The sequence below is a fragment of the Xenopus laevis genome, chromosome 4S (genome assembly GCF_017654675.1).
Source record: "Xenopus laevis strain J_2021 chromosome 4S, Xenopus_laevis_v10.1, whole genome shotgun sequence".
NCBI classification, from domain to species: domain Eukaryota; kingdom Metazoa; phylum Chordata; class Amphibia; order Anura; family Pipidae; genus Xenopus; species Xenopus laevis.
This window is the reverse complement of record NC_054378.1, coordinates 20,806,076-20,831,486: the sequence shown is the minus strand read 5'-3', so window position 1 is coordinate 20,831,486 and position 25,411 is coordinate 20,806,076. Positions and strand designations below refer to the sequence as shown.

The window sequence follows — 25,411 nt, the reverse complement described above, 5'->3', positions numbered from 1 at the left end:
TTTGATCGTGCACCTCAGCAAACTAAGAGAAAAGAGTGCGGACACCCATGGGACTTATATATATATGAATTGCAGATATTTCCACTCCGATCTGGGGTAAATTAAGAGGAAGGATTGTGACACGTTTAGAAAGGGGGGAGGGATTGGATTTTTCTGACACGGGTTTCCGATACGCCGGTATCAGGGTTGAGTTTTGGCGTTTCCGGCAGCCACGTGAAAACCATCAGGTCTGCTCGCTCTCTAGAGATTTCTGTGCTTTCTTCATTTCAAGGAAAAGGAGGAGACATAGAATTGAGCAGCTTCTCGCCTCCTGTACCTATTTAAAGGCGGCAGCGGTACGGAGATAATGTGAGAATTTCGAGTCTTGGGAGAAGCCCGTGGGAATTGCACAGGGACAGAAGTTATATATCTGTATATGGAGATATATATATATATATATATATATATATATATATATATATATATATATATATATAGTGAATAAAGTACCCCCTATTGTACTCTGAGGTGCCTTCTAATATCCTCATATTTTCCAACAAGGGGTACTTTATTTATTATAATACACAAATTTTAGTGAGTCATGTGACAAAAATGACATCACTACTCACCGTTTATAGCTGATGACATCGCTAGTCACCATTTATAAGTATATCATTTATTATATATAAGTATATATGTATATTGTGCAAGGTGGAGGGGAAATATTGTAGATGACCGGTATATATCCCCATTCTTTAGGTTTTAAAACCACCTCTTTAAGAGACACCATGGGGTTAACCAGCCAGAGTTGGGCTGGACATCCAAGGGGTGTTTAATGGAGGTGAGCAGCAGGTGAAAGAGAGGAAGTTTTTTTCTCACGTGTGTAAACTGACTGCTGAGTAAGGGTAGGACTCCACGAGCGATTTTGTCGCAATCTGCGACAAAACGCACACGACAAAATAAGGTAAGAGATAGAATTGTCGCATGGTGTCACAGCGTTGATCTGCCGCGACACAACTGTCGGATGCAGACTCATCGCGCATCGTCTGCATCTGACAGTTGTGTCACGTCAGATTGCGTCGGATAAACGCTGCGACACCATGCGACAATTCTTACCTTATTTTTGTTGCATGCGACAAGTCGCAGCGCATCGGATCGTGACAAAATCGCTCGTGGGGTGCTACTATAAAACACACAAAAGGTCTCTCTCAAAAAGACTGGAGAGTTTATCCCCTAAAGACTGGATGTATATGTTTGGCAAGTAAGCTATTCTTATTTTTGACTTATATATTGCTGAAGTGAAGCTGTTTTGTTTTCTGTACCACTGCTTACTGCTGAAAGATTAACTTGAGAAAAAAATAAACAGACTGTTTTCCTTCAATCTGGAGTGGCCTACATGATTGGTGAAAACCCCGCTGTGATCCCCCAAACATCACAATATATATATATATATATATATATATATATATATATATATATATATATATATATATATATATATACATACATACACACACACACATTTCACTGCAAAAGATCTGCTCTCCAGGTCTTATAGTTATAAAAGATGTATTTATTGCAAATACATCTTTTATAACTATAACACCTGAGAGTGCAGATGTTTTGCAGTGAAATGGAAATATTTTATTGATCTTGCACCCAGGCACAGTTAATATTTTTATCGAGAGTGCCGGCATCTCTTTGAATTATATATCTATCTATATATACTTGCTGTGACCTTAATATACAAACCCCTGTGATCAGTCATTGATTGAAACAACATCATTCTTAATGGGGTAAATGGGAGAGAAGTGGATTCTGTTAGTGGTGTCTGGTGTCACTATGGAAGAATATGTACTAACCCAGAAGGAGCCTCCTAGGGACTATTATCAATATAATGGTTATACTGGCACCTGTAGGAAAATGTTTGTTCAGCCTTTCAAATATATTCCCCACCAAAATATTGAGTATAGCTCTTATAAATATATTATTGCTTTACTGGGACCCGAAACTGTATAAATAGGATAAAATCCTTAAAAAGCCAATATGTCTTCAGAATGGTTATAAAAATTATCTTTCTTCTTACTTACTTCTTATCTGGGGCTGTTCCTGCTGAATTGTGCTTAGGACAAGGGAATACCTATGCTGCCATAGTTTTATGAGATCTCTCTATACAGACTATAAGCAAATTTAGGGGACTGTTCCTGCTGAATTGTGCTTAGTACAAGGGAATACCTATGCTGCCATAGTTTTATGGGATCTCTCTGTACAGGGTCTGTTCCTGCTGAATTGTGCTTAGTACAGAGGAATACCTATGCTGCCATAATTTTATGGGATCTCTCTGTACAGACTATCACAATGTATGTACTTTTTCTTTGATCTCCCGAACTGAACAGCTAGAAAAAGATACAATGTTTCTAACTTAATTGGCTTTTGTTAGACAGCCCAGAATATCTGGCAGCTGCACTTCGATACATTTGTTATTGAAGATAAGCAAAGAAACAATTCTAACAATTTAAGATAAGCAGGTCTCTTGTGGAAACGGTGACTTGCAGCTTAAAGGGCAATTCACATTCATTAGCAAAACTGTAATGACACATAAAAACCACAGAAGGGTTTGAAGAAGAATTTTGTAAAATGAACACGGTAATTAGGGGGTGTGGCAAATACTTTTGTCCCTGTTTCTCTTTCCAAAATGTTGGGAGGTATGGTACTGTAGTGCCCCTCGGCTTATTACTCTTTGTGCTGTCGCTCTTGTGCTCTCCAATGCCCCCTTTTGTTCGGAGCAGTATTTATTACATAGAGCAGACAGGGCAACTTTGTGTGCCTAATCCCCATACCGCTCTCTGTGTCCATTGATATCGATATATTCATATTCACGCATTAAATCTGACTTGTTACGTTTTTTAAATGGCTCCTTTTCTTCCCCTTGATGTTGGAGCACTATTGAGAGGCTGGAAAGAAAATAAAACATCAGGGGGTCAAATAGACCTTTGAAAAGTCTCCGGCGGTTTGAGGGGAAGGGAACAAAGCAGAACCCACTGACCGGTTGCTGGAGAGAATGCCAGGCAAATACATAAGCAAAGGCAATATATGTATTTATATTGTATCACCACAAAGGCTGTACAAATCCATTGCGCATGGGAATCATATATTGCACCCTTTCCGAGCTGGGAAATAAAGTGCCCTGAGTCAGCACCGCTTTGCCGATAATGAGCGCAGGTGCACCCAATTAATCAAGCAGCTCAGTGTAATTAAGGAAAGAATAACGCACCAGACATCTGTGTTGTACAGTTTCAAACAGGGGTTCTACTTCATGACTATTATGGGCAAATACCTTCCCCACCGGAATCTCTTCTTTTTTTGCTTCAAACCCCCCCCCCCCCCAGTAGGATATTAGCCATCAGAGGTTATCAAGCTGCAGGGGTCGGCTGGAATAAAGTTGTCAGGGTGAAGTTGAAGGCATGCAAGTATTATTTGTTTCTCTGATCCAGTTCTAAAAAAGTCTATTTGACAAACTCCTCAAGCTCCCTTTCTTTTAGTCTGTGACATCACAGTATGTATGGACAGTGAGCGAAGTATTATCTGATTATAGCAAAGTCACTTCCACCAATAACCACCCTTTTTTATAGTCTGAATAAGATTTAGGGTGTACGTTTATTTGCCCTGGGTACCCCTGGAACTATAGCAGGGTGACTGTTACCTCAATGTTTCTATTTAACCTTGTTATGAGCTAAGGGGGCCCAGCCTAAAGGCCAGTTAGGGGGAGATTTGGGGTGAGTGCTTATTTGTGCCCTGGGTACCCCTGGAACTATAGCCAGTAAGGTTGAGTGTTGGGATGAGTTGGCTTCAAAAAGTAAATGATATATAGGGTGTTCTATTATATGCTTACAGATACAGAAATCTCTTCATACATTTATTTTAACTTGGAATTTTCAATGTTACCTTGTTGTAAACATTTGTTCAAACCCAGTAGAGACATTGGGGTATATTTATCAAAGAGTGAAGCTAGAGATCGCCACAGTCCACCACAGTGAAATTCTGCCACTCTCCATTCATTTCTATGGGACTTCTAAAATATTATAAAAAAATATATATATATTATTTATCAAAAGTTGATCCTTTGATAAATACACCTTTCAAAATCCCATAGAAATGAATGGAGAGTGGTGGAATTTCACTCTAGTGGACTGTGGCGATCTTAACCCCATTGTCTTCATGCATTTTAAATTTTTTTGGCCCAGACCAAATATTAGAACTTAGATGGGAGCTTATCCCCAAAAAAACAACTGCTTTAGTGTTAATTTGGGTTGGTATAATTTGAATATTTAGATGAATTTAACTCATGTTTAAAGAGCTGAATTCTAGCTCTAAATTAAAGATCCATAAAAACATATGAATGACTCTTCTATAGTTATAAGAATAAGTAGTACAGCAAACAAATGTTTCCCCCAGATCTCACCCTTCAGTCTGGGAGGATCCAGAAAAAGACAAACCTCAGCCTAACTGCCCTTCAGACTGGGACCCTCCATCCACTGCTTTTGACCCCCTAAAGGTGCAGTAGCCAATGGCCTCCATATAACTTCTGTTAAGGTAGATATTGTCTGTCCTACACGAGAGACTGCCCCAGACTTTGTATTGACTTTTCATAGGCAACATGTGCATATGGGAATATGGTCGGTGTCACATTATGATTGCACGCTGACATCTTTAATGCAATAACTTCCCCAGAGGTGTAAAAGGCATATTGAATGCTTGTATGTTGTCACTAAGCAACATATCTGGGAATTGCTGTATAATGTGAGGATGATTCACACCATTGAGTTGTGAGCCTCTGTTAAGGTACAAAGAGCCTTCATTCATGATCAGCCTTCAGGTCTTGGTTTCTTTGTACTGGGCAACATATAGGGTGAAAGCAGGAGACACCTTGATGTATACAGCACATCCCGTTGATCTTAACAGTACTGTTCAGTGATTCCCTTGATAACCTTTTGAAAGGCTTCTCTTCACAAAGATGGTGTTCAACAGAATAGATGGTTATTTGAGTTTCTCAATGAAACCAGCTTGGCAGCATGACCCTGGATGGCATAACTCAACATCTGTCTCATGTAGCAATATGCTTCTCATTGAATTCAAAATGCAGAGACTGCTAATTAACCTACAGCTTTACTAGTACTCTCAATATATTCTGGAACATGTGTCACTCAGCTATAGCAGGTATAGTAGGGAGAGATGGTGCCTATAGTAACAATGGGATAATAGTCTCTGGGAAGGAAGTGTGACTGTGGGATATCAGGTATAGTAGGGAGAGATGGTGCCTATAGTAACAGTGGAATAATAGTCTCTGGGATGGGAGTGTGGCTGTGGGATAGCATGTTTAGTAGGGAGAGATGGTACCTATAGTAACAGTGGGATAATAGTCTCTGGGAAGGGAGTATAGTTGTGGGATAGCAGGTATAGTAGGGAGAGATGGTGCCTATAGTAACAATGGGATAATAGTCTCTGGGAAGGGAGTGTGACTGTGGGACAGCAGGTATAGTAGGGAGAGATGCTGCCTATAGTAACAATGGGATAATAGTCTCTGGGAAGGGACTGTGGCTGCGGGATAGCAGGTATAGTAGGGAGAGATGGTGCCTATAGTAACAGTGGATAATAGTCTCTGGGAAGGGACTGTGGCTGTGGGATAGCAGGTATAGTAGGGAGAGATGGTGCCTATAGTAACAGTGGATAATAGTCTCTGGGACAGAAGTGTGACTGTGGGATAGCAGGTATAGTAGGGAAAGATGGTGCCTATAGTAACAGTGGAATAATAATATGGCAGGAAGAGATGGTGCCTATAGTAACAGAGGGATAATAGTCTCTGGGAAGGGATATAGGTTTTACTGTATTTGTGTATATAAATCACATGGCTGCACAAAGTCTGTTTTACTCCAGGCAACACCACTACTAAAAACATCTTAACTATAGCAGAAGTCTGTATTATGGATCCTTTGGGAACTCTGGGCAGCTGTAAAAATAGTGAAGGAGCTTTAGCAATGTCGTTTGGAACTACTGGCATTTCTAAAAAAAATAAATAAAAAAAAGACCTTTCAGGTAGAAACGACTGTTCTCTAAAGTACTAAAGTGGGAGGAAAGTTCTGATTTAACAGTAGCATTGTGTGGATATTGTAGACAATTGTATTGTAGCTGTTATAGAGTACCACCACCTACGGACGCTTAATAAGAATTAAAAGAAGGCTTACTTCTTTAAAGTACAGAAAGTGGGGGGGCTAAGTGGTATTACAGAGAGACATTAATCTTTGATTTCCCTTTCTTTCAGTTCTTGGATTGGGAACAGATCCTGATTTACAGATTGATGTAATAACGGAATTAGAATTGGTCAATTCAACGAGAGGAGTGACACAAGTATTCGGAGTGCACAATGGAAGCAAAGCGTTTTTATTCCAAGGTGAGTGCCGTTCGTTGCAGAGAGAAAAGGGGTTCAGGGGTCAGTAGTGCTGTTGCTTGAAGATGTTTCGTCATAGAGTTTGGAATGTAATGTCAATGTGGTTATTAACCCAACTGGGTTAGGCACTGTAATTGGCACTGTATGCCCTGCTGTGCCTAGAGCTGGGGGGCTGCAGAAGGGGTTTTTGTCATTAGACTATATAATAATAAGTGCCTATAACTGCTGCTTTCTTACATCCTGTAATGGGAAAGTGTCTGTGCTATGTGTCTGTATATTCCATGAATTGTGATTAATAGGAGAGAACCATACATTGGAACCATACGGCAGAGAACAAAGAAACATTAAAGCCTTTAGGGATATGTAAGGCATTTGCAGTGTGCTGTATTCTGTAGCAATTTCATTGGTATCCCATTCATCATTCTGTTTGCAGGCTTTTTAAGATTCACTGATGCCAGAAATCCTCATCAGTTATTTAATAAAAATTTACTGTATGATCCATTTGTCTTGCAGTCACTTTGACTTAAAGGAAAAATAATCCAGAAGAAATATTTAGTTTTGTTTTCATGCAGAATATGGAAGTTACTGAAACTATGCTTTCTCCACTGGTTTTGATAGTTGTGTTCAAATTATTCTATTTTACACTATTCCCTCTAACTTTAGTCTATGGTTCTATGGTACAGACTCCCTGCCCTCCCTCCCTAAATTTCCATCAGAATGTTTTAGTCCCACTCTCTGCTTGATTTACAGATTCCCTTCTCCTCCCCTCCCCTGTAAGTTTCCATCAGAGTGGTCTAGTCCCACCCTCTGCTTGAGTTACAGACTCCCTGCCCCTCACCCTGTAAATTTCCATCAGTGTTCTAATCCCACACACTGCTTGAGTTCCAGACTCCCTGTCCATCAGAGTAATCCCACCCACTGCTTCAATACAGACTTTCTGCCCCTCCCCTTTTAAACTTCCATCAGAGTTTTCTAATCCCACCCTCCACTTGAGTTACAGCTTCCCTGCCCCTTCCCTGTAAGTGTAAATAAATTCCACCGGCACACAGGTCTTAGTTGCAAGCAGGGACAACCCTTGCTATGTTTTATTTGTGTGATGCAACGTTTTTGATTCCTTCCCTGTAAGTGTCCTTCAGAGTGTTCTAGTCCTGCCCACTGTTTCAATAAAAGGCTCCCCCCCTGTAAGTTTCCATGAGAGTGTTTGTCTTACCCAGTGCTTGAGATACAGACTCCCTCCCCCTGTAAACTTTCATCAAAGTTTTATAGTTCCACTCACTGGTCTTTTAGGGCTATAGTCCATACTGGTCAATATAATACCCAGAATCCCACTGACAGCCACTGGACTTCCCTCTCATGAATGTCCCTACATTTTGTATGTTCCTCTATATCTTCCAACCATAATCTTCTACAAAAGCCATTCCATTTATCATAAAGCTATGTTGAAAACCAAAGACCACCCAGATACCAACTGCATTTGCTAACACCCTGGAGTGACACTTACTAGGGCCAATATAAATCAGGGTGCAAAAAATCTGGTTCAAAACTCCATGATGTTTAAGTTTAGCACTCCGGTCTCTACTTGGCGCCTTGTCTACCAGAGATCCAGAGGTTGCCATTTAGTTTCCCTTTATGCACTGCCCATTGTGTCCAGGGATTTGAGAAATGAAGTCTATGAAGTATTGTTTACTTGGATGGGGCTTCCCTGTTGAATAATTCTCTTTGGCACACGTATGAGCTGTTAACATTTTGATCAAACTTCAAGTCTTTTTCTTTTCCCTGGTTTCGAAAATCTCTCTCCAAAGTGAAGCTCTTCACTTTTCACTTTTTTCTCATCTAAAACTCTCAGTAGCTCTCAGAAGGTGAGAACCTTCCATCCTATTGTCTCTGTCAGTTGACCAGAAGAAAAGATCTCTACTTTACTCACTGATAATAATTAATTAGTGGGTGACCCAGGACATGTATGGGTCTACTGTGTTATTGCACAACACTAATGGCTATTCCCAAGAACTCTGTGGATGTCAAAATACCACATGAGCCATCGCCCCTTAGTGCTGCTTTGCTTACATGAAAATAATGGGCCTGTTTGTACAGTAAAAAGTTCAAAAATAAAATTTTCCCATGTTGGGAGATCATTTGGGTAGATAGAATTACCGTAGAGAGTGAATTATGTCATTCTATCTACTCAAACAATCTCCCAACGAGGGAAAATATTATTTTTGACCTTTTAAGAGCAATCACTTTAATAAGAGTGGAAACTGCATGGAAACAGCATAACATTAACTGAATGCATGGACCTTATATCATGTTAGAAGGAACATTGCTGTTCTTTTTTGGGGTGCATGGATTCCAGGAATTGGGATTCAGACAATCTTTTTGTAAGATTTAGATTTGGCCTAATAATTCTTAGCTTTTGGCTTAAAGGGATAGTGTTCCAGAACACGAAAGCGGCACTGGGCCTATAAAAACCCGACACAGATGCTCCAGCCTGGTATTCTTCATTGGGTTTGCTAAAAAAGGGGGTATTTTGCAGGTAGGACTTACAGATATGGTATGGGTGCGGGTCTGCTGGTGGGGCCACTAGTCTAAAAAAAAGCTAGTTTTACTTTTTTTCTCCTTTTTTGCTCTTTTTGTAACTCCCCCCCTCCACCTTCTGATGAAGATGGTGGTACTTGTGGTGTTATCACTTTTGGCTTGCTATTACATAACTTCCAATATCATGGAAGTGTGGGATGGCCACCTTTGTTGGAGGCAAAATCTGGATAAAGGGGGTGGGCCTATGACAGGGGATGGGCCAGTGACACTGTAGGGGCAGGCCAACACGTGAAGCAGTTTTGAACCAGTCAGCCTCTTCAACAAACCAGGAGAAAACCCTAGGACACTGGGTTGCTGATAAAGCGGTTGAGGGTCGGATTGAGTAGCGGGTACAAGTATGTGGGTTTGCGGGTCAGAGTTTTTTACGAAATAATTTGGAAAAATGGAACAAAGTGATTTTGGTTGAGTTTTTCATATTGAAGGAGATAATGAGACAAAAAAATTGAGTTTGAAAATGACCCCTTGAATCAAATGTAGGAAAAAGCTTGAATTCAGGAATTGATCAATAGGGACATCTTTACTTTATCAGCTGCTCTGGGTTTGTACTGCTCCGTTACAGACCAGGCACAAGAAGGGATTGTTGATGTATTCAGTGCCCGAGGGGGTAACAAGATGCCACAGCAGCGAGCAGATATGCAGCATATAACTGGGATTTCCATTTAAAAGGAAACTCTTATGAAACCCGATTTCCCCCTTTGTACTTTTAAGTCTTGCGTGTAATGGAAAGAAGCCTTGGTGTTTCGAAAGCCGCCGCCTTTTCTTGCTTTCGCCTAATCTGCCAATACATTTCCATTTTTTTATCGCTTAGAAAATCATGTCCCATGAACATTTCTATAAGGTATTTATAATTATGTTATTACAAATTTAAATGTAAATGTATTGTCTGAATAGATAGGAGTTAGTGCACAGTGCTACAACTGATCTTCCCTGAGCACTAATACCCCATAGGAAATGAATGTGCTGGCAGTCAAGGAAATTATAATATATTGAGAAACTTCGGTGCATTCTCATTGGGCAGACCAACCCCGAAATCCATTAGAGAGTCAAGAAAAACCATTAACATCTATGGGAACCTCGGTCAAAGGCATAAATGTTCTCTATGACCATCAAACAAGTTACAACTGAATATTGACCCGTGTAGTAACCATCAGCTCTACTCATCCCTCTCTGCTCCTTTGTCTGAAATGTCCCCTGTTTGTGTTTAATTCGTTTGATCCTTCAGCATGTCATTTTTTTTCCTGTAGTGCAATTGAACAGCTCTATGGCTCATGCTGTGAGTCCAAAATAAACAGCATGAGTCAATGATTGGAAAACAGCAGCAGGGCTACTCAGTCCTTGTAGGGGAGCTCAATGCATTTATCCTGCACCTTTTCAACCCAACTGCTCAACATTGCTGAAGGTGCAGAATTTATAGCTGGTGAACACTTATCTGCTTTCCATGTTATGTGCTACTGTCTCCAACTTGTCCAGCCTGAATGCCACATTGGGGTGAGTACTTATTTGTGCCCTAGGTACCCCTGGAACTATAGCAGGGTGACTGTTACCCCAATGTTTCTATATATCTGTAACCTTGTTATGAGCTAAGGGGACCCAGCCTGAAGGCCAGTTAGTGGGAGATTTGGGGTGTGTCCTTATTTGTGTCCTGGGTACCTCTGGAACTATAGCAGGGTGATTGTTACCTCAATATTTCTATATATCTGAAACCTTGGTATGAGCTAAGTATGCCCAGCCTGAAGGCCAATTAGGGGGAGATTTGGGGTGAGTGTTATTTATGCCCTGGGTACCCCTGGAACTATAGCATGATGACTGTTACCCAAATGTTTTTATATATCTGTAACCTTGTTATGAGCAAAGGGGGCCCATTCTGAAGGCCAGAGTCCTGCATGGGGTCGAATACTCACGGAATATCCGCAAAGTGGTCGGGTTCCGGGCAAAAAGTTCCAATTCCTTGGCTTTGTGGGCAGTCCACGGGTAACACTGCTGGGTACCCAGGGCTTGATCCCTCCCACCCACCATTGTGGTTCTTCCACTTTTTACATTTTTTTGGGAAGATTCGGCACTGGAGTGAGCGCGCAGGACTCTAACTTAGGGTGAGGGTAATGGTCGACATCTCTAAAACAATTTAGGTCTCGCGTAGGACACAGCTGCCATTAGGAAATTAAAAATTTTTTAATTTTTGTCCAAATTCGGCAAATTTCACAAATCTGATTTCTCTATAATGAGACTCTGGACGCGCAGCCGGCCTGGGTCACTCTCAGATTATCAGAAAAGAGCTTAATATAAAGCTCTTTTTCTGCAGCTTAGTTTCCCTGCTCCCAGTTGGCATTAGTAACATGAGCCAGTTAATACCTGAGAGGCAGAGCTGTCAGAAGGAAACATTTTTATTTGCTGAGTAAAGTAGAACAGTTTTTTTTGGGGGGGAGGCTGACAACTTTGAGTTATTAGCGTTTGTGGGTGAAAGGTGGGAGATAGGGCTAAAAGCTTGATCACCATGTTTTATGCCCATAATGCACCTTATTCCTCCCTGATTTGTGCCTGGTGCTTACCTGGCATGAGGAAGAGTGTGCACTGCCTAGGGTTGTCACCTGTCCAGTTTTCAGAAGGGCTGCCTGGGTCAGTCTGTCCAGTTTTCAAAAAAGGAAAACCGGGCAGTATCTCCCCCAAGTGACATGATCCTAGCCCCGCCCATGTGAAGTAGCATGCCCCGCCCTCAACGTCACTGACCTGCCCCACTGATGTCATGGGCCAGTCCCCTGCTTGGATCGTGAGCTGCACAAAGTTGGCAACCCTAGCACTGTCCAGAGGTGGCAGCAACTTGCACCTATTTGGGGCCTATATACACTTACTCACGCTTCAGTTGATCAAAAGATACCCCCCAGTAACTCCAGTTGCACAGCTCCTACCCTTGGTTGTTTCTCCTCTTCTTCAAAAAAGGCACCAAGGGTAGATTTAAGGTGACTGCCTTTGTTGCAGAAAAATTCAGGCCACATTGATTGGGGAGGGGGCAGGATCATGAATAGTGGGACAACAATGTAAACGGGTCAGACTGAGCCAGAGGGTCACCAGGAAATAACCCGATGGGTCTCAGCCCTTTTGGGACCAAGTTCTTCACCACGTACTGCTCCCTGACCTCCTCTACTGGCTGGGGGGGGGGTTACGGCTGGGCTGACATGGGGGCTTGAGGTGGCAACCCCAGTTGGTCTGGGACCCCCAAGTCTGACATTGGGTGGACGTAGGCAGAACAGAGATGTAAAGGGGCTGGTTATTGGCAGTTGTGGGGGAATTTGGAGACGCCAATAATAATGAGTGCAATTTTGTTTTAATGGGCCCAGTTTTTGCACCTGCACACCTAGAAATCCTAAATAAACCATAAATGTGTATATTATAAATATAAATAACACTAATGTTTACATTGAAGCAGCGTAGTTTCCCTTTAAATCAGGAGTTGCTCATTTCCATTGGCTAGCCAGGCACAAGCCTCCTCAAACAATTCAATTTACACTAACAAAATGCTTCCCCCCCCAACCTCTTTATGCTGTAGATAGATGGATTCTTTAATTTCTGTTTAGAAAGAAATTTACAGAAAGACATAAACCTTTACGCGGCGCCGTTGCTACAGGCGCAAAGATAAAAGCCACGCATATGACCGCTCCAGTTGGATCTCGAGAGCCGTGACTTTAATAGAGGGAAAGGGTTGGATTAGAATTCCTGGCACGTTGCCCCACTACGGATGAACTTGCAGCAGAGGATGCGATCAGACACGTCATATTTTATTCATGACTTGCGAGGTGCGATGATGAAATAGAGGAGGGAAAAAAGAAGGAATTCTTAAAATCTTAATTATGACACCGAGAGGTAAAACCACTTATCACCTTGGGGTTCTTTGAAAAAAATCTGCAGTCTCCAGAAATCAGTACCTTTCTCTTATCTAGACAGCAGCCTCCTCGGCTTCATGGGAAAGGGATGGTTTGGTTATATATTTAGGAAGATGTTATTCTTACTTTCACTTATGAAAATGGAAGACTTTTTGATCTTTCTACAGCACTAGGTTTAGGGTTAAGTCTACCTTTTTGGGTCCAATGACTTGGTCAAGGTTACACTTAATGCTCAGACCCCTTAGCTCATAACAAGGTTACAGATATATAGAAACATTGGGGTAACAGTCACCCTGCTATAGTTCCAGGGGTACCCAGGGCACAAATAAACACTCACCCCAAATCTCCCCTAACTGGCCTTCAGGCTGGGCCCCTTAGCTCATAACAAGGTTACAGATATACAGTATAGAAACATTGGGGTAACAGTCACCCTACTATAGTTACAGGGGTACCCAGGGGACAAATAAGCACTTACCCCCAGTGGTGGAACTACCGGGGGAGCAGGGGGTGCCTGCATACAGAGGGGGCCGGGGGGCCCGGCTGCGCGTCCCGCACCAGGGCCCGCCCCCCTCTAGTTACGTTACTGCTAACCCCAAATCTCCCCAAACTGGCCTTCAGACTGGGCAGATTGGAGAGAGCAGGACATGATGGAGACAGTGGCTAAGAAGGTAACATTACAGTATTAAGACCGCAGTACCCAGGCATTTTGGATATCATAGGACAATAAATAAACACTAGGGTAAGATAAAGACAGTAGTACAACATGGAGAAGTGACAACTTGTATAGATGGAGACACCTGTAAGCAACCCTCTCCATCACAAGCAAGTAGTAGATGTACTTTATTTCCATCCACATCTCCAGCAGCCATGTTTTGGGGATTCTGAGCCCCCCCCCCCCAGCTAAGAGGTCGAACCCAGGAGGGTAGTATTGACCACCACTTGCCTACTTTTCAAAAAATGACAAGAGATGAGAATACAGCACTGCATCAGTATCAAGTATCACTACAGGTATGGGACCTGCTATCCAGAATGCTCTGGACCTGGGGTTTTCAGGATAACAAATTTTTCCGTAATTTGGATCTTCATACCTTAATAAACAAACCCTTAATAAAAAAAACCCCTACCCCTCTACCCTACATAGACCCCCTCCCCCCAGCCTAGCTGCCCCCCCCAGACGAATGCCCCTAACTCTTTACTTACCCCTCCGTGCAGATTCTGTCCAGGGGAGTTCATGGGCACCATCTTCAGCCCCTTCGGTAATCTTTGGAATGAGACTGGTGCTTCAGCAATTTTTGTGAGCTTCGGCCACAGGTCAGAAAATTGCTCCAACTGCGCATGCACCGCTTAGCCAGTCTCATGCCGAAGATTACAGAAGAGAAGAAGATGGCGTAAACTCCGCTGGATAGGATCTGCAAGGAGGGGTAAGTAAAGGGTTAGGGGCATTTGCCCGGGGGGGGGGCAGCTAGGCTGATGGGGAAGAGGGAGGGGGTCTATGTAGGGTAAGGGGTAGGTTTTTTTTAAATGAAGGTTTTTTTTTCTTCTTTAAGTCTAAAAGAAAACCATGTAATCATTAAACAAACCCAACAGGCTGTTTTTGCTTTCAATGAGAATTAATTATATGTTAGTTGGGATCAAGTACAAGTTACTGTTTTATTATTATTAATTTTTTAAATTTAGATTATTTGGATTAAATGGAATCTATGGGAGACAGCCTTTCTGTGAATCTGAACTTTCTGTATAATGGACAGTGACGTAACTAGAGGGGGGGGCCCTGGCGCGGGATGCGCTCCTGGCCCGGGACGCGCTCCTGGCCCCCCGCCCCCCTCCGTACACCTGGAACCGCCTGGGAATCGTGGCGCGTGAGCTGCCGGGGGGGCCCTGAGGGGGTGCGGGCCCTGGCCCAATCGCACCCCCTGCTCCCCTGGTAGTTATGCCACTGATAATGGATTTCCAGCTAACGGGTCCAATACCTGTATTACTGTATGACTGACAATCTGTAGACATTTTCCATAAATCAGGACATTTTTAGAATTTCTGAAGGTTCCCAAAAGTTGTCAGTCTATTTCTGTTTCCCAGCGGATCTTGTATAAAACTGGAGGTGGGTTTGTAGGTGTGAACCAATTTGGTTTGTTTTATTTTGGGTGCTAGATTCCTTGGTGCCCTGGGAATAGATGCCGGGAAATGATTTATGAAGTCTACACATTCATTTAAATACAGTCGCTGACAAACCAATGTTAAGCTTAATGGGCTGTCAGTGCAAAGTCAGGGAGGAATCATCTTAATGCTAAAATAACGGCAGATGCACAGATTTCCGCGGCTTTTATTGGAATACATTAAGGGGACACCTTTGCCATTTATTAGCCTAGTTTTTTAACTTCCCCCTTTCCCAGGTTACAGAAGCTCAATCTTTTTTTTTTATTTTTTATTTTATTGGATTATTGGAGTTTTTCCCCCCCCCAAAACACCTTATTCAAAAACATATACCATATCATTGTGCTGAACTCTGTCTGCCAAGCCAGGCAGGCTCCCTTTTTGAGAGGCGGTAATATTATGTGCCAGGCTGGATTCACCGGTTGTCTTCGGTGTTGCTTTTAAAAATGCATCAAGTGGAGATAAGTGCGGGAGCTTGCTTTTAAATAATGGGGCTTCAATCTTCTTGCCTGGTCCGAGGCTTCCTTCTTTCATTTTCAGCATTCCCAGTAGAAGCACAATCTGTTGGTTCTAAAAATAATGGTTGCGGCTAAGACCCCTGACTAATATTAACCTTGTGTCCTACAGGCTTCCTTTCCAGGCAGTGTCTGATTTTCCAGCTACATGGATACCCCCAAGAACAAATCTGATAGCTCACTTACCACTGTAACACTAACCCTAATCCTTCCTCTTCTAACTGCCATCATAGTAATTACAGCCATTGCTCGTTAAAGCAATAGTAGTTTAGTTATGAATATTGTATAGAGCAGGGATCCCCAACGTTTTGTACCCGTGAGCAACATTTTGAAGTAAAAGGAGTTGGGGAGTAACACTAACATGAAAAATTTTCTTGGGGTGCCAAATAAGTACTGTGATTTGGTAGCCCCTATGTGGATTGTCAACCTATATTGAGGCTCTGTTTGGCAGTGCTTCTAGTTTTTATACAACTAAAACTTGCCTCCAAGCCTGGAATTCAAAAATAAGCTCCTGCTTTGATGCAACTGGGAAAAACATCCAAGGGGTTGGAAAGTAACATGTTGCTCACGAGCTACTGGTTGGGGACCACTGGTATAGAGCATGCCCTGACTGTCAGGCAACTGGGATACAAAGATTTATTGGCCTTGTATCAAGAGTAAGGGAACAATGTAATAACAGGGAAGGTTTGGAGCAGAAGATGTTACTAGTGGGGAAGCCTCGGGGATCAGAGTTAAGGACTTGGTGCTTTAATACATTCATAAATGATGCTTAAAGTGTCAGACGGAACTGCTCTTCTCAGCAACAACTAAATACTTGCCCCCGCAATAGGAGTCAGTAGGTCTTTTAGCCAGAGCCCCAGTAGGGGCCTATATTTTGATGAATACTAGATTGTTCCTTTTAGGCCTAAAATTCACTGGGTGCCCAATATCAGTCCCAACTCCACGCCTCCCCCAACTGGTGGCAGCCCCAGACCCCAGACAGCAATCTTTAAGCTAATTAGCTAGCAAGTAACGAGTAATTTGATTTACTCACATGATTCCTAAGTAGGTGATGTGTATGTTAGTGATACTGTGCAAAGACTTCCAGCGGGTTTATTCTAAGGAACGATTGCTGAGATCAAACGATTCATATAAGTGCGGCAACAGAGAGCGAGAGCTATGATTCAAATCTGGGTTTCCAGAATGTACCTCGCAGCTCTGTATCTCGCAATCAAACACAATTCCAGCGTGAGTTTTAAAGGATGATGCGTATAAATCCTTGTCACGTTTGGCATCGCGGATAATGTGCATCATTCATTCTGCTCATAAGGTCTGTCGCTTGAGCCTCTGACGCTCGTTTCTCTGCTGTGGATTTAAATATCAAGGACGTTATTGGCTTTACTGCAAAGGTGCCAGGGCCATGGCCAGTGTTGGCATCAGCCACGGCCACAGTGTTCATCCACATAGACTGACTTGCTCATGCCATTAGGGTGACTGCTACTCCAATGTTTCTATATATCTGTAACATTGTTATGAGCTAAGGGGGCCCAGCCTGAAGACTAGTTAGGGGTAGATTTGGGGTGAGTGCTTATTTGTGCCCTGGGTACCCCTGGAACTATAGCAGGGTGACTGTTACCCCAATGTTTCTATATATCTGTAACCTTGTTATGAGCTAAGGGGCCCCAGCATGAAGGCCAGTTACGGGGAGACTTGGGGTGAATGCTTATTTGTGCCCTGGTTACCCAGGAACTATAACAGGGTGACTGTAACCTAGCCATGTGTAGAAGTTTGGCACAACGGATACAAGACTTTCCCTTAGTTGATCTGGGTTAAGGTAGATTTGGGGTTTATCCCTTGGTTAACATTGAACAAATTGCAGACTTTACGTTTCCCATTCTACCTCCCTTCTCTTCACTTCTTTGAATCACTATAGAAGTACTAATTATATAATTGACTATGTTACAAATAATTCAATTAATACCGCATGCTACACCAAGTTTTTCCAGCTCATTTAGAATGTAGCGCATGTACACCAGGTGTCGATTAACCCTGAAATTGGAGCCCTTTTCAGATCAAAGCTTCCCAGATGAAATGTGACTCAAATTAATGCAATTTTCCAAACAGAGAGGCGTTATAATTATTATTTTGCAGTTGGAATGGAACTTGCTTGACCAGCGTGGGCGTGAGAATTTACTCACTCGGTTTGATTTATTCACTGAACTAAAATTTTAAATCCATTTGCGAAAACCATATCACTTTTTAATTTTTGATATAACACTGCTTCCAATGGGGATCAAATAGGATCTATGCAGCCACTGGGACAGAATGCTCTGTTATACAGATAGCTAGAATCTCAGCTGCCATAAAGCAGGGCAGGACTGCTGCTTTAAATGGGGATCAGATAGGATCTGTGCAGCCACTGGGACAGAATGCTCTGTTATACAGATAGCTAGAATCTCAGCTGCCATAAAGCAGTGCAGGATTGCTGCTTCCAATTGAGATCAGATAGGATCTATGCAGCCACTGGGACAGGATGCTCTGTTATACAGATAGCTAAAATCTCAGCTGCAATAAAGAGTGCCTGGAGACTGCTGCTTACAATGGGGATCAGATAAGATCGAACCAATTGATATTATTCAGGGGACCGGATACAGACTGTATAAATCTGTAAGGTTAGAATAAAGAAAAGCCAGTAAGAATGAGATCCTAATGGTTCTCGCAGAGAAACAACTGCAGATTATTGCAGTATATACATTTTCCATAATAAAGTCACAAACTGCACATACAATATTGATAAATTTCTAAAATAAAGTAAATCTATGTTGTTTTGTATCTTCAGGCTGTTTTCAAGTATTTGGCTCTTCTAGAGAAGTGCTTTAGGGCACCCTGGCCATGTGTAAGCAAAAAACATTCAAACATGGGGTGGGGTAGGTATGTGCTTAGTTACCCCATGGGTAAAATCATTTTTCCTATTGTTTGCACCTTGTTCCTGAGTACCATAAGCAGCTTGTTCCCAGTTTTCCAGGATATGACATTGCCCTTTACCATTAATAACAGGAAGTTGCCCATTGTCTTTGGCATTAAGGAACAGGAAGTTACCTATTGTCTTTGGTAGTAGGAAACAGTATGTTGCCCATTTTCCCCGGTATTAAGAAAAGGAAGTTGGGCATCGTCTTTGGTAGTAGGGAACAGGATGTTGCCCATTGTTTTTGGTAGTAAGTATCAGGAAGTTGCCCATTCACTTTGGTAGTTGGGAACGGGAAGTTGCCTATTGTCTTCTGTAGTAGAGAACAGGTAGTTGGCCATTGTCTTCGGTTGTAAGGAACAGGAAGTTGCCCATTGTCTTTGGTAGTAAGAACAGGAAGTTGAACATTGTTTTCAGTGGTAAGCAACGGGGAATTGCCTATTGTCTTCAGTAGTAAGGAATTGGACGTTGAACAATGTCTTCAGGAGTAGGGAACATAAAGTTGCCCATTTTTTTCAGTAGTAAGGAACAGGAAGTTGCCCAGTATCTTTGGTAGTAAGAAATAGAAAGTAAAACATTATCTTTGGTAGTAAGAAACCAGAAGTCACCCATTGTCTTCAGTATTAGGAAACAGGAAGTTGCCCATTGTCTTAGGTAATAAGGAACAGGAAGTTGCCCCTTGCCTCTGATAGTAAGGAAGTAGAAAGTAGAAGCTAGCCATTGTCCTCAGTTTTAATGAACAGGAAGTCGCCCATTGTCTTTGGTAGTAAGCAACAGGAAGTTTCCCAGTTGTCTTCTGTAGTAGGGGACAGGAAGTCACCCATTGTCTTTGGTAGTAAGGAACAGGAAGCTTAACATTGTCTTTGGTATTAAGAAACAGGAAGTTGCCCATTATCTTTGGTAGTACAAAACATTAAATAGAACATTGCATTTGGTTGTAGGAAACAAGAAGTTGCCCATTGTCTTCGGTAGTAGGGAACAGGAAGTTGCCCACTGTCTCTGATTGTAAGAAACAGAAAGTATAAAATTTTCTTTGGGTGTAGGGAACAAGAAAATGGCCTTTGTCCTCGGTTGTAAGGAACAGTCAGTCGCCTATTGTCTTTGATAGTAAGGAACAACAAGTCAAGTCGTAAGACGTAAGTAAAAGGAAGTTGCTCATAATCTTGATTAGAAATAAAGAAGAATTTTCCCATTGCCTTCTGGAGAAGGGAAGTTGCCTTTTGCCTCTAGTACTAAGGAACTTGAAGTTTTATTTTTTTCCATAATAAGGAACAGGATGTGGCCCATTGCTTTCATTTAGGCTATTTTTAGGATGGGGAAGAAAATCCATTCATCCTGAGTTTCCAGAGTTCCATTGGCCCTTTGGTGGATAGGACATAGAATAGTACAAAATACACATTAGATGCACTGATGATGTCCCAGCTTTGCTTCTCTATTTGGTTTTTAAATTAAAAGTCAAAGAATCCCAGTGACTACCTTTCTGCATTGCCAGAGGCCCATTTATTCCTGTCCCCAGAACTCTATGCTATATTGCTTTTTGGTCCCAAAATGATTCATGCTGCTTATAAAGTCTGAAATAAAATTACCTTTATGCTATCTGTCTGTGCAGGCTGTAAGTAAACTTAGGGGGCTGTTCCTACTGAATTGTATTGGATTTATTTTAACACAAAATACTGTTGGGTTGCGTTTTGTTGCCATTTTTTTAAGTTTATGGTCTATTTTTGTGCTCTAATAATGTTTATAAAATTAATTAATAAGGAGAATGGACCACCAATGACAGGTAAAAATCTGTATAAATGGACAAATAAAATGATATAAAATGATAATGCCTTCCTCCAAGTTCCCTAATACAACAAGGGTCACCTAGGCCAGGTGCATGCATGAGGATTTAATTGTGGCTCATATAATGTCATATCAAGCTGTTCACATAATGCACAAATTACTGCCCCCAATAAAATGTAAAAAGTAAAGCAAAACAACAACATATGGTAAGATTCAGAGGAAATGTTTGAAAGACATTTCTTGATGCTTCTGAAATGGATATTGATAATGCAGTAAGATGTCTACAGTCGTGTAGGTCGAAAAATACCTTGTCACTCATGAAAAAAAAGGGGTTTGTATCGTTCTCAGCCAGTCACTCCCCATGCTTTCAGAATCTGCTATTGAGCCTTGTTGCATTTTATTTTGGAAACTGCATGAACACCAGGCAACACAGTCTCAAACTGATAACGTCATCACATGTTAGCCTCCCCCATTAATACAGTTTTATGCTAAGCCTCTCTGTACAGAGGTTCGTTACACTCTTACCGGAGCCGGCTTTGTTGGCAAGTCAAGGGAGCTTACCTCTGAAACATAGCTGCTCACCTCTGTAATTGCTCCATCCTCTAATTTAATGAAAACCCATTAAACCGACACAATAATTAAAACAAGACATCATCTCAGTTAGGAGGCTGGAATATTAATATGAAGAACATTTGAATACAAGCTGAATTTGTTTTTTGAGGGGGGGAAGTTTTGAAATATGGTGTTTGAAGGGAATTGTCATGAATAAAATATCAAGCCGACTCCAATTATTCTATTGTGCTTAAATCATTCTTTAGATGAGACTACAAGGGGAGAGGTGGAGATAATTGGTATATTAACTGTCAAAGTAATAAGTCCCAAGCAAGCTCAGAAGGAAGAGGTAAGAGCAAGGGGGGTATTATTGGACCTAGTACACTCAGTTTCTCTACACTAGCCTCTCACATTTCTTTTTGTTAAACCAAGGCCTTTCCTGGTTATCATAGTCAATAGCAGTTGACTACAGTTGACTACAATTTAGCTATGCAAACAAAAAAAAGTCATTTGGTGGTTTGGTGCTTGGCCAGACAGCACCCCCCATGAACTGAAGTTGGTGAAACACTCCTTTATATGATGCTTATATTGATGACCTTTCCTAAAGCAGGTGACGACAGAGAGTAAGAAAACTAGAGGCCCACAAATTACTTCTATAAGGACTTAAACACATGGAACCTAAGTGAGAAAACACAACTTTTTAGGCTCTTGTCTTTCCTCACGTCTACTCAGGATGCAATAAACTGGTCTCAACAAGCTGAGGGAAAGACCAAGCGAGGGTGAGGGCAAGAAAGAGCAGGGGGAAGAGAGTGGCAAGGAATAATATTGCTTTGAGTGCCAATGCTACTTGGCCTCTTGGCTTTGGTTCAGCATTTGGCAAAACCCTTATTGAATGATTCTGTATTCAGCTGAATTCCAAAAAAGTGGATTTGGCACATCCCTATTATGGAAGCGATATAGAAAATATATTTAGTGTTACCCATTTATATTAGATATGGAACCCACCTGCATCTAAGGAAGGGGGGTTGGCCCTAAAGTCATTGTGTTACTAATCCTGTCCAAAAGGATAGATGCCATGCTTTTTACTTTCCTACCCTTTGATTAGACTCAAGATTTCGGTACATGTGTGTTCCAAGGACAATCATTATCAATACCCTTGTACCATGGATATCAGTTGGGTCATCAATTGGATACTACAGGATAGAGTCCAGCACGAGTCTAATCAGAAGGAACCGTGTTGACCCATCTGACCCGCACCCGCCACCCAATACATCCTCTTACCAGAGCCGCTACCCAACCCAGACCCTACACATTTAAACATATCTTCCTACCCAGGACCGCAAAATGAGAAGTGAGACGTCACTGTAGACCAGAAGTGACATCACTGGTGCCTATTTGGCAGGAAACAAACTAAAAATTTCCCTCTAGCGCTAGTGAGGTAGGGAGGGCCAGGTCTTGCATCTTAGCTGGGTACCCACACAGTACCTACGGACTACACACATGCTCACGGAATCAGGATTTTCTGACAGAAACCCAACCTTTTCATGGCAACCCGACCCGATGCAGGACTCTACTACAGGATTGGTCAGTATATGGTCACCTTAAGGTCTTTCAGATGACTGTACTCACAGAAGTTTGAGACAAAAAATTCATCACAGTGACTGGTAGCACAGGCCATATTTTCATCATTATTTTTATCTTTTTTGGACCATCAGTCTTTTTAGTTTAAAGCCGCTGATTAAAACCAGGGAGCTCCGTTCCAAAAAAAAGTTTAAAAAAATGAACCGTGAGATGTCAAATTGTCCCTTTCTGTTTCTCCTGCACAGTCAGAAAAAAAATCTTTATCTAAACAACGGAGCTGGGCAGAAAACAAAAATATGACTTATTGAAATCCGTAGAGTGCGGAAATTAAAAATAGATGTTCCCTCAATGCCAGATATTTAGAAAACAATTTATTTCAACAGAATAAAGTTCTTAGACTGCTGAGTGTGCAAGAATTCCTATTTTGTGTTTTTCTTTTTTTATATTTATCCGGGAAGGCACTTTCTAAACTTTTTTTCTGTTTAATATTGAATAAAAAATTGAGAACATGCGAATGAAAATTAAATTTTAATAAGTAAAATGTATAAGTAATGAAAAATATTTCCAAAAATGGGAACTGGCTCAAATTTTTTTTACAACCTTGATCTTTCAAATGGACCCAATTATGTTAATAATTTGAGCATTGTTACCGTGGGGCGGGTTCGCTGGCCTGTCAAGGAACTTCTGCAATTTATGAGTTGCAACTTAGAGCCAAAATTTTGCGGATGAACAGAGTTGGGATTCTAACGAGCTAATTAACTCGGCACCCATTACTGAATCCAAATTCAACACACAAATTGCCTCTTCTGCAGGAACGAGCCGCTGCTGAAATATTTAGCCAAACAGACAAATTAGTTCCCCAATGGAAACCTGAGTCGACTTCCTCTCCATTATTTAAATTTGAAATTTTCTTTTCCCTCTATTCTGCTTAAATGAAAGAAGACTTAGGAAATATCGAAATCCATCAATTGGCGTTAAGTTTTAACTTGAGCTTGTAAAATATATGCTTAATAAAATTCCTAATTGCCTAGTAAATTTGCACTCCTAATTTTGCCGAATTAGTCATTATCGTAAACGACTTAATGGAAATGGAACAGAATGAAACCGTGGCAATGTGGAAAATAAAAAACAAGTTTATTTGCAGCGGGTTCAGAGAAACAACCAGGCTCCCCTCAATTAGACAACTCAGTCAGTGACTAAAGGGGTCAGGTAGGTGGGAGTTGCTCAGTTGGATTACTCATTGGCTGTTGATATTTTTGGCTCAAGACAATTAAATTATCTTTGCAGATGGTGCTCATGAGCAACATGAGCAATGTTGTCTGTAGGTAAGGAACTTGGTGGGGTTACCAATGGGGAGCGGAGGTTTCTACATCAATGGCTTGGGTCCAGTTATCCGACAACCCGTTATCCAGAAAGCTGAACAAGTAATTCAATATTTTTTAATTATTTACTTTGTCTCTGTAATAATAAAACAGTACCTTGTATTTTATCCCAAGATCTAATTAATTCCTATTGGAGACTTAATTCTTTTGGGTTAATTAATATTTAAAATATTTTTAGCAGACTTAAGATATGGAGATCCAAATTATGGACCCCAAACCCTAGATTCTGTGCAGTCTGGATAACAGGTTCCATACATGTATATATTTTTTTTAATATAGGAAAGGCTTCATTTTTGATTTTCACTTAAAGTTGTATTTTTTTTCCATTTTATTTTTTTCAAAGGTTCCTCTTACAAAACCACAGAAAACAAATAATTTAGGTTCAGAGTGATGACTCTAATTTTAAGAAACATCAAAACAATAAGGAAATTAAATTCCAGTTTCAAGACTGTTATGTAACATAGTAACATAGTAAGTTAGGTTGAAAAAAGACACATGTCCGTCAAGTTCAACCTTCTAATTCTATTTTAACCTGCCTAACTGCTAGTTGATCCAGAGAAAGGCGAAAAACCCCATTGAAAGCCTCTCTAATTTGCATCAGAGGGGGAAAAATTCCTTCCTGACTTGTACTATAAGCTATCTTCCATAAGCCTGTATTCCCTCACTTGCTAAAAAGCCACCTAACCCTTTCTTAATGCTATCTAATGTATCAGCCAGTACAACTGATTCAGGCAGAGAATTCTAAATCTTAACAGCTCTCACTGTAAAAAAACCCCTTCCCAATATTAAGATGGAACCTCTTTCTTTTAATCGGAATGGGTGACCTCATTTCATTTTAAATTACATAAATTTCTGTCCTGTGTTTTTAGCTGTAAACATAATGCCCCAATCTTTGCTCTGAAGGGCAGCCCACAAGGCACTAAAATGAGCTTTTCTGAAATTCATGGTTTTTGTTGTCCCAGTATATATTTGTTTTTTGCACCAGACATTAAATGATATAACATTATGGTCACTATTACCCAGGGGTTCAATGACTTGCACATTTGCTATAAGTTCTGGGTCATTAGAGATCACTAGATCCAGAATAGCATTTTTTCTGGTTGGCTCCTCAACAACTGCCATAAAATTGTCATGCAACAAGTTCATAAATGTGTTCCCATTAACTGACCTGGCATATAGAGATGAGATGAGAAAATTTTTTTCACCAGATTCGTGGAGAAATTTGTTGAAAACTTTTGCAATTCAGGGGTAGAATTTTGCGTAGTTTTTTTTCAGTTCAGGGGAAAAAAACTGCAATAAAAAGCTTCCCTTGACTGCATTTGGCATGAGATATACCTTGAGAAAAAATACGTTTTGTGAGATTTTTCAATTTTGCTAATTTTTTAGCAAAGTAAATCGGGGCAGTTTCGGAAATCAGAAGAGTCAGTTTTTGCCCTGCCGTATATTTCTATAGCGCATTTATAAGAAATAAAAGCATTTATTAAGACTTCGGTGATGTTCGGGAAATAGTTGTGGCCCTGACTTATGATTAAAGCCTTTTAGTCCCATGCTTGATTTGCTCTGTGATTCTTTCTGACATTAAAATGCTTCTGAAAAAAACCCCCAAAAAAACC

The 25,411-nt window shown here is 41.1% G+C and overlaps 1 protein-coding gene across 5 annotated transcripts in view; it reads left to right on the top strand.

Moving 5' to 3' along the window:
• The window catches only part of nell1.S (neural EGFL like 1 S homeolog), a 328,272-nt gene that overhangs the window by 23,773 nt on the left and 279,088 nt on the right, over nt 1-25,411 (top strand). For all 5 annotated transcript variants that reach the window (XM_041591299.1, XM_018260318.2, XM_041591298.1 and 2 more), the window contains 1 exon segment: nt 6,299-6,427. In XM_041591299.1, the coding sequence (XP_041447233.1) occupies nt 6,299-6,427 (129 nt within the window).